Source organism: Stegodyphus dumicola, chromosome 4, assembly GCF_044657685.1.
Source record: "Stegodyphus dumicola isolate Sdum_Otavi_A_Nest chromosome 4, ASM4465768v1".
In the NCBI taxonomy this organism is placed as follows: domain Eukaryota; kingdom Metazoa; phylum Arthropoda; class Arachnida; order Araneae; family Eresidae; genus Stegodyphus; species Stegodyphus dumicola.
Window position 1 is genome coordinate 60629307 of NC_140771.1, and position 22620 is coordinate 60651926.

Here is a 22620-nt window from a genome sequence, read left to right on the forward strand (position 1 = left end):
CTAACGGAAAAGACAAAAATGATATCATTGCAGATTAAAGTGAAGAACCAGTTTTCGATTATATGATCATATAAATTTAAATTACATCATAGAACATCATGTGGTATAAACGGAGAATCTCATGATTTCTCTGTCGAATTATTTGAAGATTCAGGAATTTATCCAGTGACTTAAATGTCATCTAAAGACGTTTTTTCCTCTTGATGAAACCAGTCTTTCCTTTCATCTCATGCCTTCAAAATGCCTAGCCTCTAAAGATTGATAAAAACTCTGACTAAATACTGATGAAATGAATTGAATTTGATTATTAAGTTATGGGAAAGCAGGACTTTCTGCCTAAAAGGAGGAGTGCCTTCGGGAAGAACTTTCTCAGCGAAACCAGCTCGTATGCGCATTACACATGAGAAAAACCTTGAAAACACCCATGCAACTAGCCTGTTCGCCGGGATTCGAACCTCGGAGTGAACTACCAGCGTTCAGCGACGTTACCGCTCGGCTGTTTGTGGGCCCTTATGAAATGGAAGGCAAAAACTTTATTTAAAATGAATGTCAGAAATACCAAGATGTTTCAAAGAGCTGGATGCTTTTTAATATACTTGCAGAATGCCTGAAGAGCAAGCCATTAAGAAGAAAAATAAATTTTTGCATAAAATTTAGTATTTTTTTTAATTTAAAGCTTTTTTTTATCTTATGATATTCGATTCTTGCTATTTCAAAAATAAAATATTTGACTAAAATATGAATAACATTTTAAAACACTAAATGTAGGATCACAAAATTGTGTAAAACAATGGGCATAATGATAAAACTGTTTAAAGCAATGGTATGCAAATCATCCTAGGTTAGAATGTCACTTATACATCTCTCTGTATGTATCTTTTCTGAACGGCCCATTGAAAGGCATGTTAACTGTGCTTTACTGTATTTTCTCTTTTAATATATGCAGTTTTCAAATGCATCATGGTCTGAGTCACAAAGTATTCTTTAGAAAGAAATGCAATTCTCAAATAAATAAAATCAAATTCTGGAAAATGTATATTAATAACTATGTATATTATAATTAAAAATATAATGTAAAGAAAATTATTTGTCAAAACGAGTGACTTTTTCTCCGCTCATGCACAATGTAAAAAGGGAAAGGAAAATAGGTTGCCATATATTAAGAATTTCGCCAAGTGAACTGTTCTTGCCGCAAACTGAAAAAAATCTGCCAAGATAAAATTTTGAATTTCTCCATAAATTTCGCACCAAATTTTACAGAATTTAATATTTATGCATAATTTGTAACGTAGACTCAGAATATGTAAAAAAAAAAAAAAAAAAAATTATTTCAAAAAAATGTCCCGTTTTGTGTCAAAATACCTATGTTAGGACAGTGCTATATATAAATATAATATATATCCTAAATTGCGCTTTCAAGACAGGAAAAACACAATTTGAATTTTGTCAATTAGCTCAGTAGAACGGGAGACATAGAACTGTCCCATTTTTTTGTTTTGCGCAATATAGCAAAACATTTCAACAAAATTTTTGAGTGTCTGAGAATTACAATGCAAGTTACTGATCAACACTTTTTGAATAATTTTATTTTATTTCAAGCAATATTTTGATGATATTTGTTTTGCAACAAGCAAAGCTTAAAATAGACAAAAACATTATATCAGAAGTCTAAATTTCAACAATATAAGTGTCCAAAGACAAATGTGATCTATTGTATATACATATAACCAAGAAAGAAATTTTCTGATTGTCAAAAGTACTAGTCAAAATTACTGGCAATAATAACTCACTGGTATAGTTTGTTTCCTTTTTTTACTATAAATGAAATATTTCAAAATTTTCTTCTGGTGTGTATATATTCAGGCTTATTATTATCTTTAAGCAAATGTTCAGGATGCAGATCAGACCTGTTTTGAAATAGGAATTACTTCCGTATGCAGTGTTTAAATTAATGGATTATACTTGAATATACTTTATGTTAAAATTTATGTTTAGTGTTTACAAATTAAATATTTTATTGAATTTTCAGATAAGTTTTTCACTCGTATTGCATGTGAAGATGGAAAGTTACGATTGCGCTGCCACAAATCCTTAAGGATTATTATATTCAGTGCATTCTTTGGAAGCACAGAGAATGGAGAACAAATTTGTGCTGCAGAGAAGCATCAAATATATGAATGTAAGTTTCATTTTTATAGCAGTTTCCTAATAAATAAATAAATAAATAAATAAAATTAAAATTAAAAAAAAAAAAAGGTTTGTAAAATAAATTTCTTTGATTATTTTTCATTTACTTTTTGATATTTCAGTAACTTTTTAATTTTGTTATCTTATGCAGTAATTTTTAAGATGGATTTTTGGGGTTACATATCTTAAGAACTTTCTATTTTGCACCTATCAATGTTTGAGAAAGGTTTTTCAGTTGCTTGATTTATATTTTGAAAGATGTGCTGTGCTACAATGTGTTTAAAAGTTTAAAATTTCAGTTTGATAACCACTGAGTTATATATCCATTTATTTTATTTTATTTATTTATTTATTTTTATTTTGAATTTCTAATTCTTTTATTTCAAGAAATATTTTGATGATATTTGTTTTGCTACAAGTAAGGCTTAAAATTGACAAAAAAATAATGCATCAGAAAAAAAAAAAAAAAAAAAAATCTAAATTTCAACATTACAAGTGTCTAAAAACAAATGTGAGCCGCTATATATACAAGACCAGCAAGAAATAATTTTCCCATTTCAGAAGGCTGTAGAATGCATTGTTTTGGTCCAAATGAGATAAAATTTGAATTGCAGATAATTCAAATGAGGTGCTTGACAGTTATTAAATCAAAATGTTTAGTACAAGAACCAACCAATAGATTGCTTTGCAATACACATAAAAACATTTAATATGCTTTATAAATGTTAAATAATATAAAAGCATAGCATTATAACTGCTCAGTATGTCCCCTTTATGTTCAACAATGTTCTTTAATTGCAGAAATTATTTTTCCACAGCTGATTGGAGTGAGTTTGCCAGAATATCAAGAACATGGCGCTAATTGCTGTCCATCAGATCTGACACAGGTGCAGGCCCATTATGGTAGGTTACAAGAGAGGAATACGGCCTGATCTACCTGGTCTAAAAATAGACCTTATGATCTTGTTTGGATTGCCTTGTCCTTCAGGAAATCCCATAACCAAAAGTCGTAGTGGTAGGATATCCTGCAAACAAGGAGGACATGCTGTTGGAAAGTGCGGGCTGATTACCCATTCATCTATGAAATGCTATCTTAGCAATTGCATTACAGGATGATCAATGTGAGAAAGTATACTATCCTGCATGAAAATGGGGTCCTAAAGGCATCCACACTGTTAAAGTTGTGGAATCACAAAATCTCTCAACATATCATGATACCGTCGTCCTGTAGCGGAACAGGTTTGGATTCCATTTGCAGTTATCCTTTCAAGAAAATAGTCCAATAGTAAAAATAGCTGTAAAACCATACCATACTGTCACTGGTAAAAGTGTGCTTCATCAGTCTACAGAATGTCCCAAGGCCAAGTGACATCAACCACTGTTTGAGCTAGGAACTGAAATGCAAAAGTTTTATGAACCTCTGAGTCTCCATCCTGCAATAGGTGCACAAGCTTGATTTTTTAGGGATAAAAACTCAAAATCCACCATAAAATTTTTCATACAGTGGAATAAGGACCGTGTTAGCCACATTTTTTATGCCAAAAGCTAGATTTGCTTTCAGTGCCTACTTGGAAGAATGCAGAGTGGCCCAGTTGTTTCAAATTTCTTCATCATCTTGAATAGGACACATGGAGACATTGGACCTCTTCGTATCTGCTTTCTACAATGGAATGTTTTTACAGCCACACAGTAGTTCTCGTGGTAGAACAATTAAACCAGTAGCACTTTTTCTTGCAACTTAGGCATGGTGTGTAGATACATAACTACTCGTGCAGAATATGCCTTCTTTTTATCCAAAGAATAATGCTAATAGGCATGTGCTGTAATGCAAATGATGTTTCACATTTTCAATATATGAAAATAAATACCATTTGTGTTATGAAGCTACCTATCGGCAGATTTCTGTACTAAACTTTTTTGTTTAATGAATTTCAAGCACATCATTGGAATTATCTGTATTTCAAATTTGAATTTATTTTGACCAATAATATGCATTCTAGAGCCCTCAGAAGTAGGAAATTTTATTTCTTGCTAACCCTGTACATATAACCAAGAATGAAATTTTTTGTTAGTCAAAAATTCTTATCACAATTCCTAAGAATAGTTATTGACTTCAATTGTGTGTTTCTCTCTTTTTTTTTTTTTTTTTTTTCTATAAATAAAATATTTCACAATTTTTTCTTCTGTGTATATTCAGGTTTATTATTATTATCTTTAAGAAAGTATTCAGAATGCAGATCAGACCTAATTCTTTTGAAATTAAGAAAAAATAATTATTTAGACATAGATGGCAATTGCCATTGATAAAGATCAATATATCTGTATTTTAAATGGCGGGATTTAACTGCTCAAATTCTTTGTAGTTAGTTAAAATTGCCTTCTATGAATTAAGAATTATCTATTAAACAATTATACTCATCTATAATATTTTTTTAAAAATTATAAAATGTCTTTCGTCAAATGTGATGTGAATTGCATTTAAATAAATTTAAACTTGCATAAACATAATAAGCAAGGAGAAGGAAGAACATGAAGTTTACCAAGGAAAAGATTCCTCGTGATCTTTATATCATATTATTTTTTCATACCTCCAAAAATGGAAGGATGTAAAAAACTGAAAATAAAACTATTTATTTAATTTTGGAATAAAAATATAAAATTTTCTTAGAACGTCAAAACCTCTGCTTGTGAAAAAAGTATGTAATTTTTCACTGTATTCTTGGAATTATCTTTAAATTCACTTTGTGTTTGTATTTTGTTTAAATTTGATGTTACATCTAAAAATATTTTTCAGAATATTATAACTGCAGTTTTAATAGCCAAGAACATTTTATTTACTACTAGCCGCTACACGGCCAGCTTGCTTTCATCTGGCTTTTAAATGTACCGGAAAAATTCCTAAAGGGAACACCAAGCATTTTAAATTTAAAAACTGCACAGAGTTTAACTCTGCAGAACAACTTTATCCCCCCCTAAAAAAAAATTAAGGTTTCAGAATTTAAATTACGTCCAAAATGACGTTTTTTTAACATTTTGTGTGTTACCTTTATTGAATATTATGTTCTTTGCACTTAAAACCATAAATTTCAGTTCAATAACAATGTCGCAAAATAATTTTTAAATGAGCCTATCTTTAGAATTTTCGATAGGCAGTTTCGCACGCTGGAGATATTTTAGCAGTATTTAGCAATCTTGCATTTAAACAAGAAGAAAGGAGATGAGGACTTTGGCAAATGCCGTTTCCTCCAGTCCGCGAGGACAAAAAGGGTTTTTTTTTTTTTTTTTTTTTTTTTTTTTTTTTCCCCTGTCGATTGTTACCATTGCTCACTTTCAAATCATTGAGTTTGTTACTCAAAAATTCTTTAACATTTTACAAAATATGAAATTGATAATAAAACAAATTTCAAATTTGGGCTTCCACATGCCCATATTCGCAGTAGGATTACGTCATTCAAAATTCAATAGCTCTATGTACCATTTTTTTATCACAATGCGAGAAATATATGTACATTTATGCAGATTTTTCATTATTTAATTTCTTCAAGTATAATGCAGGACTCTAACATTTGGTGGCAACAGTTTGAAAAGTGAAATGGACATTTATAGTGATTCAATGCAAAATCGCAAAACGAAAACAATAGTCCTTCAGGGACAAAGCCCCTTTGGACTAAAATAATAATAATAATAAAAAAAAAAACACAAATTTCAATAAAAATGTATTGCATATAAAAAAAATTTACAATGAAATAAGCAATATCCCTTAATACAAATATTAATTATTGTAATAAATAAATTAAATTTACAAACTGCACAGAATTATCGCCTTCATTTTTCTGAGTGGCAACAGTGCTCATATCAGCAACAATGGCAACAGTGATATATCCTCAACAATGGCTATGTGCCATTGTTGTGCCATTGTTGCTGATATGAGAAAGAATTATGGATTTGATGTGATTTAATCAAAAAACATAACATTAAAAAAAAAAAAACTCATTCGAATTTTGAAAACATCACTTCGAGATGCACTGGCTGTTGTCTAGATACACCTATGTACTCAATTACGTAGGCCTAAGTCTATTAGCTTATATGCAGTATGAACGAAATACACATATACACAGACTCTTTCTGAGGCCAAAAAATTATTATCATTACCTCCATTGTCTTACATAAAACTGAATCTCTGAATAATAAATTTAGCTAAGAAACTGTATTGCACAGCATTTTTATTGAAACAAATAAAAAAGTTTAATACTATAATAAAAATTATTCTAGACAAATACAAGAAATTTGTGAAATTTAACCTTAACTGGATACTTTCTACATACGGCTTTCATAGTTAAAAATGCTTTTTCAAGTAAATACAGCATTTTGTAACTACTGTCATTCAAAAGACAAACTGGAATAAATAATCGAACAAAATCATTCTGAGAAAATTTCTGCACACCAGCAGCCAAGCAGTGAAGTCGCTGAACGCTGGTAGTTTGACTCGGGCTCGAATCTTGGTGGATGGACTGGCTACATGGCGTTTTCATGGTTTTCTGCATGTGTAATGTGAATATGAACCAGTTTACCTTAGAAAGCACTCCCCTTAGGCATCCCTCTGCTTAGGCAAATAGCCCTAGAGGGCTTTGTCATATTCAAGTAAACCAAAAAGTGCAAATTTTTTATTTTGTAGCATAGGGTTTTAACTAGTTATTCCTTATAAACAATTGACTATTCACTATCAACAAAGCAGTAAAATACAGAAATTTTATAACTTTTTACTTGAGGAAAAATTTGTTATGAACTTAATTTAAATTTTAACTTGTATTTTTTTCATAAATATAGTAGAATTATGCAATGCACTTTGTTATAAGTTCAAAACAATAACACACATTAAACATTAATATTTTTACTTGAAAAAAGTTCTCCTTAGATTAAAAGAGTCTGTTATATGAATTAAAGCATAAATAATTAAAAACTACAATAAAACCATATATTTGCTGTTAGTTTAAAAAAGAAAATTTTAAATATGCAATTTCTCCCGCCTTCTTAGCATGCCTTTGTGGTGTAGTGGTCAGCATGCTCAATGCGTATTCAAGAGGTCCGTGTTTTGAGTCCCGGAGAAGGCGTTGCTCATTTTCGTGTCTCATCTTTTCAAAAAAATCCTTATGTCTCTACAGTGGCACCCGAACTAAAAAAGGTGGGGAATGATGATTCTTCACCACCAGGATTTGGCGATTGGGTCCCCTCCCACCTTCTTAGCATGCCTTCGTGGTGTAGTGGTCAGCACGCTCGATGCGTATTCGAGATGTCCGTGCTTTGAGATCAGCGAAGGCATTACTCATATTCATGTCTCATCTCTTTAAAAAAATCCTAATGTCTCTACAAAGTGACCCATCTTCCTTATATCAGAAGTGTTTCAATAAATGATATAAAATAAATATATTTATATCATTGATATTAAAAAAAAGACTATGGAAAAAGCAAATTTAAGGGGGGTGGAAATTTTTAAAGAAAAACAAGTAAATTTCATATTTAAAATAAATATTTCAAAATTAGGGATAAAAGCAACCTTAGGTTGGTGTGGGTTTTGATAAAATTCTGCTTATTTTGAGTGTAATTAGACATTTTTATGTAATTTTAAATTTTACATTTACATGTTTCCTTATAATTTGATTATTTATTTGCTATTAATGTAAAAGTGAAATGATCTGTCTTTTTTTATTTGAAAAAAAGTTTCAGTGATAGGAAATTTTCACATAAAAGATTAACTTTAAATAAACAAAATTGAAAATTAATTTTAAATTCAATGATTGAAAGAAATTATTTAAGAAAAAAGATTAAAAAAAATATTTTAAAAAGTTCGTAGAAGATATTTATATGCTATTAAATTAAGTGTGAAGTAAATTATGCTTTTAAATTAAATTCTCTAATTTAAACAGTTAAAGAATTTTTAAGAGAACTTTCTTCAGTAAGCCAATAAAGTATTAATGTGTGCTTTTGTTTAGAATTAAAAATTATGTTAAATTTTAGCAACACTTTTCCATTTCTTATATAAAGAATAAATTGTGATTATATTGGCAGAATTGAAGTTTTGCTTACATATTCTGTTTTCTTTTATAAAGCTTGCTCAGCAAATTTTGCAACAGAAACAGCAATGAACAGCTGTAATGGCCGTCGAAAGTGTGTTTTGACTGCTGATACTAAAACATTTGGGGTAACTGGCTGCTCTGCCAAGACTCGCATTTTTTTAAGAGTTGTATTTACCTGTGGTATGTATTCAGATCATACAGTGTTAATATTTGAATAAATTAAAATTTTAATATATTTCAAAAAACCATCTACCATTTAAATCTTCTAAAAAATTTATTTTTTTAGTCCCCAAAGATTCTTTGCAAGATCTGGAGTTTCATGAAGAGACTGAAATAGATTATCCAAGCATATTGAAAGAACCTGATGTATCAGAAATTCTACATAATCTAAAGTCTTCTGATAATATAAATATTATAAAGCCCACCACACCATCTAATTACCATAAAGGTTGGTTAATATTTTCAGTTTTCTTGTAAATGGAGACAGTCTACCCAAACCAACATACATGGAAATTACACTTTTCATTATGTAATAGCTGTCAAACTAACAGAACTTCTGATTATCCTTGCTAATTAATGCACAAATAGTCAAAAACTTTTTGTAAAATACTAATTAATGCATGGTACCCTAAAACAGTAACTCTTCAGAGATTTTGAATAACTGTTGTGCAGTTCACTGTTTAAAATAAAGTATGTTTGCCAGTTCACTTGAAGTCATTCCATGCTAATTAACGATTCCATGCCATTGCATTAAGAATATCTCTATTTGACAGAATTCTTGTTACCTTCATTTTTTTCTTTTCTTTACATGTCTATTTCCTTGTATTAGCAAGGCTTTGAACACCAAAAAGAATTTCATTGGAGCCCAATACCATGTATAGTTTAACCATGCTGACCCCAACCATAAGCACAAACACACAAGTGCCATTCATTGATGAAATAGGATTTATTGATGAAATAGGATGGGTGAATCATGTAGTAGCAATTTTTTCCATTCTTATTTTTACTTCCCCCCCCCCAGGGATTGACACAGAGAACTGTGTGAAGCTTATGGCTAGGATTTGTACCTAGGCGGTCTCGGCCAGAGAGGTGTACAAATAACGAACCTAGTGGTTCTAAAGGCCCCGAAAAGATTGCTTTTCAGTTGACCCCTGGGGCTGGCAGGTTCTAGAGTTTAAAGTTCTGGTAGCCCAGGGGTGGTGCTCTCGTTATGCTGGGTAATGTCGTTGGGTGACGGGCAGCCCATGTGACCAATAGGTAGCAAATTGATGACCAGTTTCACCAAATGGTGATGGTGCCAACCCTCTCCAAGGTGTGATGACAGGAGTTGAACCACAGGACCTGGTTCCGAGGTTGGGTTGGACACATAGTGTCATTTAGTCTGAGGGAACGTGGAATGCCAATGTATTATGTTATTTTCACTGCATTCAAAGGGTACAGACTTAATGAGGCATAAAATTAGTTTTAAGTAATCTAAGATAATATGCTGATCATTATTTCTAATTAACTATTTGATTACATTGTATTTAATTTTGTTACATTTACATTTTTATTTATATATTAATAAAAATGTGTTTTCAAAGCTTAAATTTTATTATATAGATATCATTTTGTGGTAAATTGTAATAACTATTATCGCATAATAATAATTAATATTATTATTTAATTAGGACATTTTATGGTATAATTGTTATTACAAGGAATTCTAATGTAATAATTATTTTAATAGATTATAATAATTTCAGTGATAATAAATAATAATAATTATTATAATACTACAATTAAAAATTACATCTTATTTATCTTTGAACTAAAATATATGTAGAGTATGCTGAAAAAAATTTCTTGATAATTAGTTATAATAATTGTACAATAATAAATGATTGTTGTTGTTATTTAATTGTAATAAATTATTATTATATTTCTTTTTGATTTGGGGACTAAAATCTATATGCATTATTTTATTAGAGTTGAAGTGGGGGTGAACAATTTTATTTTAGAAAAAAAGAACGAAAATAATTCTTGCATGAAAGATCATGATATTGGCAAATACACTACTCAACGCTGAAAGTGCAACACCAAGAAGTAGTGGCCCAAAAATTATCCAAATTTCAGGGTAGATGCACGTCACCAAATGATGTGAATGATGTCAAATGCACAGCTCTCCAGTGCATGTTGAAGAAGATATATGGAAAGGAACCTGTGGAATGTTCAATTCTCGTGCCATTATTTCTAATAGATAAATCATCATAAGAAATTTGTTCTTGTCTCAGAGGATGCATGTAATAGCACAGAATGCCAGGCCATTGTCAATGAAGGTAGTTTCAGCAGACAAATGATTTTACAAGGGGCATGGTGATCAGATTGAGAAGGGCAGGTTAGCCCATGTGGCAAATCTCAGCTGACACACACCTAAACGTGTTCGCAGTACATTGGCTATGATGATGATGGTTAGACCAAGGAAATGTGGTAAGTTGGAGTGGTGCTGGTGCAGCCAGAGTGACGTCAGCATGCGTGGATTGACGCATCTGCTGACAAGTGGTGGCGCACCCCCAAGCCACTTCTACCTCCATTCTACAGCATGTTCAAGACACCCTTGGATGTTCACATATCAACCAGACCCATTTGCCATTGATTGGTGGCTAGTAGCCTGTACTCGTGGCATCCGTTAAAAAGATTGCCATTGACCCCACATTATAGACGCCAACGTCTTCAATGGTGCCGGGCTTGAGTGATGTGAAGGACTGAATGGCACAGGGTCAAGTTCTCAGGAGGAGTCACACTTCTGTTTCTCCAATGATAGTTGCCGCATACGAGTGTGGCATCGATGTGGACACAGGTCCAATCCAGCAGCAATTGTTGAACACTCCAAAGCACAACATTGGGGCATCATGGTTTGGAGTGTAATTGTGTATGATTCCAGGTCACCTCTAGTTTATATTCAGAGCATTATGACTGCCCAATGATATATAGATGATGTGCTGCTGCCAGTGACATTCCCCTGCCTTCAGGGAGTGTCCAATGCCTTTTATCTGCAGGATAACATCCGACCACATACATACTTGCCAATGTGCTCTGCAAGGTGTACAGATGCTTCCCTGGCCACCATTCTATCCTGATCTCTCACCAATTGAACACATTTGGGATGTGATTGGATGCCATTTGCATACCCTACCATTGCCACATTCAGAAGACGAACTGTGGCAAATGGTTGACAGAAAATGGAGAGCCATTCCTGAAGACACCATACGTAGTTTCATTTACTCTGTACCTAGATGTGTTGCTTCATGTATCTCCATCCAAGATGGTCTAAGATGGTCATCGCAATAAATATCACGAATACACATCAAATAGTTTTCTGGTTGCAATTTTCTTAATTTCGACTATGCGTAATGTATGCTTTACACATGCACGTGTTGAAAGAAATGTTTAATAAAGTAAACAAATAAATATTAAGCTTTTTTTCTTGTAAAGTTTGATACACTTTAGATCATAATTGTTCTTTATTTCAGAAATTACGGTTTCATATTTTTAATTTTATAATTTCTGCATGCCATCTTATCAGATTTAAATTGATGATCTCTAATCCAGAAAAACCCCTAATCCGGAATCACCGAAGCCCCGATGAGTCTGGATTAAAGACTTTGTACTGTATAACTTTTAAGCCTCCTGTTCCTTCTCCTTTCTTCTTCAAGTTGAGAAATTTTGTAAGATCAGCAGTTTATTAGGAACTCAATATAATTAAAGAAATTTCTTCAAACTGTCTTAAAGCTCGATATTTAATATGAATAGGTGGTATGAATATAATTTTTTCACAGGAAACACTGCTACTGCATAAGAATGCTCTAAATCCAATAAACTATACATATTGCCTTTCATTTACTAAAAATTTTTAATTACCTTGTGACAAAATTATTATATATATATACACATACTCATTAATTATTTTATTTTGTTATCAGTTGGTTAAGATTTGTGTTAGTCTTGTAGGTAATGAGAAAGTTAATCATCTACCAAAAGACAGAATTTTATAGGATAATACAATTGATATTAAATATAAAAATGCTATCTTAAATATATATTTAAAACAAAATTCAGTCTTTGTAGAAAAAAGTAACATTAGACCATAGCAAAAAGTGTTATTTTACATATGCATTTTTACTGAAAGCTTATCTGTCCTAATCAAGTTTTAACATGTCATAAGGGTTTTCTGCACTTTTAATAGATTTTAAGTTAAAACAAACTTTGTAAGTATAGTTTATATGCATGTTGTAAGTATAATTCATCTGTAGATCCATTGTGTATGTTATCTAAACCTTAAAGAAATACAAAATACTTCCAACTCAAATTTTTTGTGAAAAAATTTTTGATACCTGTATTAAATTTATGCGACTCTGTTGAAAACTATATAAAAATCTCACAAAGAGAAAGATGCATTTCAAGTAATAAATGATTTTTAAATTTATTTTTGTTGTGGTCTGACATACATACAGTGTGTTTGTTCAAAAAAGCAATAACACCGCCTTTATTTTCACAACCATTGGCCATAGACTTCCAGTTACAAAAATTATTTTGAGTTATGTGAGGCATTTTTAAGTAAAGTGATGCAATATGACGAATGTGCGCCATGTTTGTAAATGTCCTTAGGCAACTATTGTGGTAGACATATACTTTCTATCACAAAAATATTTCAAATAACACAAATATTCATGTTTCGGCATTGTTTAATTAAAGAAATAATTTGAGTAAAATTATGAAATCTGATATCTTATATGGTTGCTTGGTAGCTAGCTATAGTTATATTTAGAATCTTTTGTTTATATTTATTCTAAAAAGATTAAACATAAGAAGTTTAATTTTCATATGCCATTAAAATCATATTTCTTGAAAATTCATAAGTCACTCAAAAATTAAGAGTAAAATATTAAAATTTGTGCATAACCAGAAGTGAAATATTTATTTAAGAAACGGTTTTTGATGTTAATAAGTGATGAGCATTGCTTTGTAGACTGTCATAAAACGTTTTGATTGACACAAATTTTTTCAAAAGTAAAATTTCATTCGCAGAATCTTAGAGAAGTCGTATACTAAAAACACAGTATATGACTTCTCTAAGATTCTGTGAATTTTAGCACACATTCAAATTTTAGCTCATAGTCAACTCATACCATTATTTTCATAAATTAAAAGAAAAAAAATCTGCTAGACCATTGATTTTTTTTCTTCATATGTTTATTAGATTATGAATCTGAAGGGAAAAAAAAAAAACTTCCATGTTAGTATTAACAGTACTCTTTTAGCATTTGAAAACTTACTAATTACTTGCACAAAAGCACTTTTGATATGCCAAATGTTAAAATGTATACTATATATATGTAAACTAAAAGTTGTTAAGCACTAGTAAATCACAAAAGAATGTCACTGAATATTAATAAAAAAACTTATCCTCATATTATCCTAATTTATTTTTAAAAAAACCTCTTAAGCAATAAAATTAAGTTTTTTGCCTTAAAAGATCTTACAAAAGGCCCCCAACCTTTTTGTATTTTATTTTCTAGATGAAGCATAAACTTTTACTAAATATAACTGTAAGGAATGCAGGGCATAAAAAAGTTAATATTTTATAATTTTGAGAAATTCATCATATACATTAATCATAACAAATATTTATTTCACCTAAAAGATTTTTGCAAGTGGATGTACATGTCTGCAACCAAAAGTTGCAAAAATAAAGGTGTCATAATGATTTTTATGGGCATACTATATATTTGTATGCCCATAAAAGCCTATATATTTGTATGCCCATAAAAGGCTATATATTTATATGCCCATAAATCTTACACATTATTGTTGTGTAAGATTATAAAATAATGTAGATTTTGTGTTAAGATTAATAAAATAGGAAGTATGTTTTTAAAAGTTCAACATTGAATTTATTGGTTTTTAAAATACCTAATAAATTATTTCTTGTAGTAAGAGAAATTTCAAAATATTCATTATTTTTAATATAGATTATTATGTGATTTTTTAATAATTTAAAATATACAGGATTTGATCTCTTATAATTGGTCATATTAGATATGCGTAATATTAAGTTAATGTTGTATATACTTTTTAGTGTCATTTGAAATAGTTTTTATTATTTTGAACAAGCATGTAAAATTATCTCTTGTTAATCAAGTTATTATAATTATTAATTTTAAATTGATTCCATAAGATCAAGTTATGGTTTATATGAGGGTAAGTAAATCCCCCCCCATGTGATGTGAAATCATTGGACATTTGACTTGTGTATTTTTTATAGGATGTTACGTTTTTAGCTATGTGTGCTGGATATAATTCCAATGTTTTTTAATCCAACTATTTATAAATTTATTTATGTATTGACACTGGCTGCCCAAAACGTAAATACTTGCATGTGATCACAGTATTATAGAATATCACTTACATACTAAAAGCATCAGGATGTGTGTGCTGGAATCAGTTCTAAAAGATAAAATTTCATTCCAGAGGAGTGATACAGTATGATAGAATATGAGTGAAATAATTTTTAATCATTACGTTATAAGTGCTAGATATATGCTGTGCATAATTTGAAAATTTGAACTAAAAAATATCCATAGCATAAATTTTTTTTTCATAATTAAACTAGATTCCTGACTTCCAAAAATAATGAGTTATGAATTATTGGAATTAGCATTATTAACTCATCTTCATATGCACCTAGTTTAACATATGCAGATACTGATTGTTTATTAAAAAGCATTCAGTATCAAAATAATTTAACATCACTAGCAACCATGTTTGATAAAATACTGGGGAGGGGGAATGAGTTGTGGAAAATAGTAGATTTTGTAGGATAATATATGAATTCTAAAATGGAAAAAAAAAAAAAAAAAAAAAGTCTCTTATATTAATTTCTTCTTATTTTTCCACAAGCCAAAATTTAGTTATTTGAAATAACTTGCACTTTTCCTTTGTGTACTGAAAAATTGTTTATTGAAGCTTATGCATTAAAATACTTTAAATATCATAATATACTTTAAAATATCTTTCTGTATAATTTCAGCAGCTATATTTGTGTTTAAAAACTCATTAGCAATACAATGCATTTGAGTTAAAAATTTAGGGTGTGTATACATAATGTAAAGAAAGCAAAGAAAAATAAATCCTTTATGCAGTAAAAAATTATTTACTGAAGCTTACAAATTAAAATCATTTAAGTATCACTCTGAAATGTCTTTTCATATACTTTACACAACTATATTTATATGTAAAATCTCATTATCAATACGGTGCATTAAAAAATTAGGGGAATATGTGATCTAAAGAGAGCAAAAGAAATATGAAACAAATAAGACTTTAGACTGTAACTTTTTTTAAGTTTCTTAATTTTATTTGTCATAAGTTTTTATGGTAAAGTTTAGAAAAGGATATTTTCTGACTAATTTCTACATTAATAACTTCCAGTGTTCTACAAAGTAATTTTATGCATTTCAAAAAGTCATTAATCAGACCATAACAAGGTGTTTAAAGCAATTTTCATCACCTGCTGTATAAAGTTTCAATTATTTCCTTCCAATTAAAATCAGAAGTATTGTATTACTACAATGAAACCTTGTTTCACAAACTTAATTCATTCCTGTTGATAGTTTATCATCAGAACTATTTATACAATTTTCTCCATAGAAATTAATGAAGTAATCCATTCCCAGAACCCAGGTGATTACTCAGAAAAGAGTACTTTATATGAAAGTTTATATGTAAAACCAGTGAATTCATTAAATGTAACACATATACAATATTACTATATATTCAATATTTAACACAATACTAAACATAAAAAACTTGAATTAAGTTTTACAATATCTCTGTGAAGAAAAGTTGATGGCGCAAGTAAAAAACTGTTATTGTATGAGATGGAAATTCCATTGCACGAAAATATCATGTAGTTGCTCTCCCTTTTTTTTCCCCAACTTCCCTTTTTATACTGTTTGTCTCTACTTGAACATAGCTGATGAACAAGCATTTAAAGTCCATGTTTCTTTCTAAATTTTAAAATGTTCCTAAAGCAAGATAGTAGTATTGTCATTGCAAATATTTTTGCTGCAGATTACTACTTCTTTATCAAGTTCTCTGAATCTTTGCACCTTACCTGTTTTTGCACACATTTCACAGATCAAATAACTAGGAATATCTTCCCTTCTGTCTTCATCTGAAGAGATTTCCTCCACTTCATTAAATGCATTTTGGAGCAATTAGTTGCTGGATTACTTGCTTGTATCTTGAGACATCGTTTATCATCCAAGACATTTTTCATGTGGAAAATTTGTTCATGAACCAAGGTTCCTTTGTAGTAAAGATTAACTCAGAATAACTTTTATTCTGCTTTTTTATAAATGCATTTCTAATTTTTGAGGAAATTATCTTATTCAGATTTATACAAGTTTGTTGTTTCATTTTAATAATATTAATTATTTAATTTTGTTGTTTGATAAATTTTGATTATATTGTTGTATTCATTTTAATATTGAAAGTTTACGTGTAATCCTGTGAATGATAACTTTTATGTCTAGTAATATTATAGTTAAAGATCACCATTAACTTATTAAATGAATATTGTTAGGTTTTTGTTTCATATTTCTGTAAGAATATGTGTTATAAAAACAATTTAGTTATTAAGTTGAAAAATTGCAAAGAATAATTCTATTTAAAAAAAAAAAATGTGAAACAGCATAGCAGAGTGTAATTGGCTTTCTTTCTTATTTCTAAGGTTCCATAGATTTAAATGTAACTACAACTAAGAAAGTTGATGTACAAAGTGATGAAACTAGTGATGATTTAGTTGATGCAAATTGCACTACCGTAGATGACAATCAGAAGGTTATAGGCTTCATCACAGAATGGATAGCTGCCTATAAATTTATTACAGGTAAAGTCGTATTTCTAGTAAATAAATTATGCAACATGTAAAGTATAAAAATCTTTTATTCTTTTTTCCTCCATTTTCTAATTTTACTTTTAAATTCATTTAAAATTAATAGTTTTTGAAATGATAAATGTATTCAAAAGTGGATATAAGTTACAATTTGGAAACCAGATACTAATTCTAATGCTTCATTAATTTTTGCTTTTTTCACTTGTTAGTTTATTATGCATTCCTTCTCCGCAGTATCAGTTTTTAATATAAATAATCTTTATAGTATTGGTTGTAAAATTAAAGAAATTGTTATGTATTTTTTGTTATTTTGGGGGTAGGACAGGAAGGAAGATTCTAAAACCAGGCTTTTTTTTAAAAGAATTATTCTGGTAGTTATACAGTATATTTCAATAAAATAAAAATGACATTTTTAATACATTCATTAGTAATGTAAATAATTTTAGTAGACCAATATATAATATGTTTTTGTGCTTACAGTTTTTTCTAATGTATTTCTCAGTTGATAATTTTTAGTAACATCTGTTTTTAAAAAATATTGGTACTTTTTGATTTTCTGCCTTCCTTGATTTCAGTTTTCAGTAAAACTGTCCATTTCTGATGTATTTTTTAGTATACATTTGATAATAAATAGCTCATACATGCTTGAGTACATGTGGATTTGCACACTTAATATTTAATATCAGTTTTGTTAAGCATTATCCACCAGCTCTAAAACTTTAATTATTAACTGTGTAGATTTTTTTTTCATAAGATTTCTTGTTTCTTATGAAATTCCTTTATTTATTATTATTTGTGAACAAGCCAGTATCTATTAGCCATAAAAGATATCCAAACAGTTTTTTTTTTAACCAATGAGCTTGTGACGTTTTGTGTGGGGGTGTGCAGAGTGTAGATAATCAGAAAACGACAAATTATTCTGGTATTATGGTTCATAATTTCATTTTTATAAAATAAATCTTTTAGTATATTAACCATATCACTCTAGATAGTACTTGGGGGAAGATATTGCACCATGCATACAGGTTCGAAATAGATAGAATACACACTGAATCAATAATAGCTTGATAAAACTGATTTTTACCAAAAGAAACACTTTACAGTTTTTGAACTTTTCACAAAAATACTAGTACAGCTGTTCTCAGTATCACACAGTATAATCGGTAATTACACTTCAAATTACTAAGAACATTAAACACAGCGCCAATGCAAAGCTCATCTAGAAAGCAAAGCTCCTATGGAGATCTCTCAATACTCATGCTGAACTAAACAACCGAGAGCTAATGCTCTCTCCAGTCTTACATAGTTTTACCCTGGCCACCAGGAAACCTCTAGTACCTTCCATTTCTCTAAATTACTGGAAGGCATATTGAGTTAAAGCTACATATAAGAATTTGATATGGTTACAGTTACATATAAGGATCAATTAGAGTTATTCAATTACAATACCACTTACAGTTTATACTGTGATAGGACCAAGTGGTTGCTAAACTTGGCCACAAAAATTAGTTGCCAAACCCACTGCCAACTTGGTGATATCTCGCCAATTTAGAAAGAGAGCCATTTATAAATGTTAAATAGATTTGCCCCTGTAAGGTTATTTTTCCAGCAGAGTTCCGCCTCTTTTCAAGCATTTCATGTTACATTATACAAAAAAAAAAAAAAAAAAAAAAAAAAAATACTACAGTTTCACATATAATTCAACTAAAATTATGTTCACATAAACAAAATTCATAACAATGCCCCTTTCCCAAGCACTAACATCCAGAGCAGTACAATCCCTGGACAGGAAGCAATACTTACAAATAAGGAAAATCAATGTAATACAAAAACGATTTCAATAAATAACTTAAAAACAAATAGGATCATGGTCTTAGTATTCTATTTACGTTATACACATTATGGAGATTATGTATTATGGCCATAGTAACTTGGCTAGCCTATCCTAACAAATAACTGTAGGATATGATGACTTATGGATTTGAACTCTGATATTGGTCAACCTGCTTAGGACTGTTTGAGCAAAGTTTCAGTGACTGTAGTTTAGGAGAAAGTCTTTTCCATCATATCGGATTCCATAACCACCCCTTGTCATCTTCATAGAATCGACGTCCTGTAGCTCTTGTGTCGTATAAGCTTTTCATCTTCTCCATCACCAAACTGACTTGTTCTTAAGAGAAACTGTGCATCACTTCAAACCATGTGTGAAGATCTTAAATGTACTTACTGCTCAGGCAACGAAGGCGTATCATTAGAGTGACCAAACAAAAGATCTCAAGGCAGACGAAGGTCACGACTCAAGCATCTGGGATGGTAAATAGCCAGTAGTCTGGTGGACAGCATTCTGATAGGCCAACAAAAACAGAGTTATCTTCTGATCCCAGCCCTGTTGATTTCTGGAAACCATCAACAAGAAATTATTAAGGATGGTTCATGTTAGATATTAATTACTTTGCTTGCCGATAGATGGCAGTGCCTCTAACCTGACTAACTAGGCAAGTGCATGGTATTTGTGCTGCGTCACACTCTCGTCACTTGCCGCCAACCATGTAGCATCAATGTCTATCTTATGTATAAAGTAATCTAATTTAATCTTATAAATAAACAGTAATTTATCTATGTTTGACGAGTCAACATATATAACATGGTGTCAGTGTTAACCATGCTCACAAATTTAATGCATAAATTAATATTTTAAGGATTACGTGCATTTTAAAAACTTGGAATCAAAAATGGCGCATAACCTACCCACGTTGTCACCGTTTAGCGCTGGATCAAACCCTTCTGAAGCTTGGAGACACTGGAAGGAAGACTTCAAAGACTATATTGTGGCATTAAGATATAGCCAAGAGTCGGAAAGCACAAAAACTGCACTTTTTGACATGTTTTTGGTGACGAATTAAAAAAGCAATATCAATCCTTTGATTTGAAGCAAGAAGTAGGCAGCAGTGAAGTGTCCTTGAAAGAAGTGCTACAAGAATTCGACAAATATTTTGCACATTATCAGAATGAGATTTATGCATCATTCAAGTTTCTCAAAATAAAGCAAGAGAAAGGAGAGAAATTCACAGATTTTTACTCAAGGCTACGATGTGCAATAGTAGATTGCAACTATGGGCAGGTGCAAGATAGAATGCTCTGTGATAAAATAGTGCAAGGCATCTCAGATAAAGCATTACAAGAACGGCTAATACAAGAGACAAATAGAGCAAAAAAGATGCTGCAAAATATCATCAGTGAATGCAAGGCGGCCGAACATAGCAAAACACAAGCCACTGAAATGGACGAGAACAAAATCTCTGTAGATGCCCTCAGGGAAAAAAAAAAAAAAAAAAAAAACATCGATCAAATCCCTTACAGATAACACAAGTAAAAGAGTGCAAGCGATGTGAGAGAAAACATGAGCTAAATTAGTGCACCGCGTTCGGAACGGTCTGCCGAAAGTGTGGTAGGAAAAATCACTTGGGCAAAAATGTGTCGCGCCAAACCAAAACAGAGAGTGCACACCATTGAACATATGGAAGATAGCAACTCAGAGTTTATTTACCTAGGGGAAGTAAAAACTGTTGACGCAGTGGATTCAAATAAAGCATCAGTCTGGTACCAAAAGATCACTGTAAATAAAAATGAAGTGAACTTCAAATTAGATACTGGAGCTCAAGTTAACATTATACCCAAGAGTGAATTGTTAAAGTGGAGTGAGAAATCAATAATTAAGAAAAATAAACAACCAGTACTGGATTATAGTGACAACCAAGTAACAATACTAGGTGAGTGCTACCTTACATGTAAAACTAAAAAATGTACAAAAACTCTCAAATTTCTGGTAACCACTCTGGAATCATCTCCTATTTTGGGTCTTCAGGCTTGCCAAGGCTTGGGTCTGATTGAAAGAGTGTATCAAGTCACACAGGAAAAGAAACAAAATGAAGAGACACCAGAGCAAGTGATACAGGAATTTGCAGATGTGTTTACTAAATCGCTCAGTAAAGATAAAAATAAAAGTAAATGTCGCACCTCATGTTGCAGCACCACGTAAAGTGCCACTTGCTTTGCATGAAAAAGAAAAGCAGGAGCTGAACAGAATGGTTGAAACTGGTATCATAGCGTTGATAAGCTTACAGAATGGGGAGCAACATGGTTGTGATAAATACGCCAAAGAAATTGAGAATTTGTTTAGATCCAAGGCAGCTTAATGAGGCTATTCAAAGACCTCATTATCCAATCCCTACAGCAGAAGCTCTTATGACAAAACTCCAAGGATGTAAAATATTTACCATCTTGGATGCCAAGAATGGATTTTGGCAACTACCATTTGATGAGGAGTCATCATACTTGACAACATTTACAATGCCCTGGGGAAGATTCGGATTTTTGGTTCTTCCTTTCGGTCTGAACAATGCACCTGAGGAATTTCAAAGGGCCGTGGAGGAGATTTTTAGCAGTGAGAACGAGATAAACCCATATTTTGATGATTTTAGCCCTAGGATCGCCGTCTGTCGAAGAACATTGCAAGCTGTTGCAGAAGACACTACTTACGATAGCCAGAAGTGCTAATCTAAAATTTAACATCGAGAAGACACAGCTATCTCGGAACTCTGTGACTTATTTAGGACACTTATTGTCTGATAAAGGCATTGCACCTGATATGACAATCAATATTTACATTTCAAACTACTAAGAACATTAAACGCAATGCAATGCACAGAGCATCTAAGAAAGGGAAAGCTCTTTCAGAAATCTCTCAAGACTCCAAACTTATACTGAACTAAACAACCGAGAGCAGATGCTCTCTCTGGTTTTATATAGTTTTCTCACGGCCACCGAGAAATCTCTAGTACCTACTATTTTTGAAATTTACTGGAAGTTAAACAGTTAAAGTTACATGTACAAATATGGTTACAGTAAAATATAGGGATCAACTATAATTATTCAATTATAATACCAATTATAGTTATACAGTGGCTGGACCAAAATGTCACCTAAATGGTCACTAAGTTTGATGACTTTTATCTATTTCTCACCAAATTTGGCATCAAAACTTTTTCGCTGAAACCATCGTAAGCTTGGTGATATCTCGTCATTTTGGCAAGATAGCTGTTTACTAAGTGTTAAATAGACTTGCCTCTGTAATCTTACTTTTCTGGTTGAGCTGTATCTCTTCCAAGCATTTCATGTAACACTATACAAACAAAACAAAAAAAAAAAAACAAAAAAAAACTATAATTTCACTAAAATTATGTACACATACACAAATTTCGTAACAGTATCAATTCACAACTGAGGATTCTAGTTTAATTTCCCATATAAAGTTTGGTTGTCTTTCCCCCATGTGTATGTGTGAAATATGTATCATCACTAAATGGATCTTAATGGTCATTCTTAAAGATGAGATGGTTAAATGACAAATATTTGACCATA

At 30.9% G+C, this 22620-nt stretch overlaps 1 protein-coding gene across 1 annotated transcript in view; it reads left to right on the forward strand.

Annotated features, from left to right (window-relative positions):
- LOC118199405 (protein eva-1-like) overlaps positions 1-22620 on the forward strand; it is a 212110-nt gene that overhangs the window by 169611 nt on the left and 19879 nt on the right. Inside the window, exons 4-7 of the mRNA XM_085814998.1 lie at positions 2030-2179; positions 8295-8441; positions 8548-8709; positions 17035-17193. Coding sequence (XP_085671124.1) covers positions 2030-2179; positions 8295-8441; positions 8548-8709; positions 17035-17193 — 618 coding nt within the window. The remainder of the gene's footprint in view (positions 1-2029; positions 2180-8294; positions 8442-8547; positions 8710-17034; positions 17194-22620) is intronic.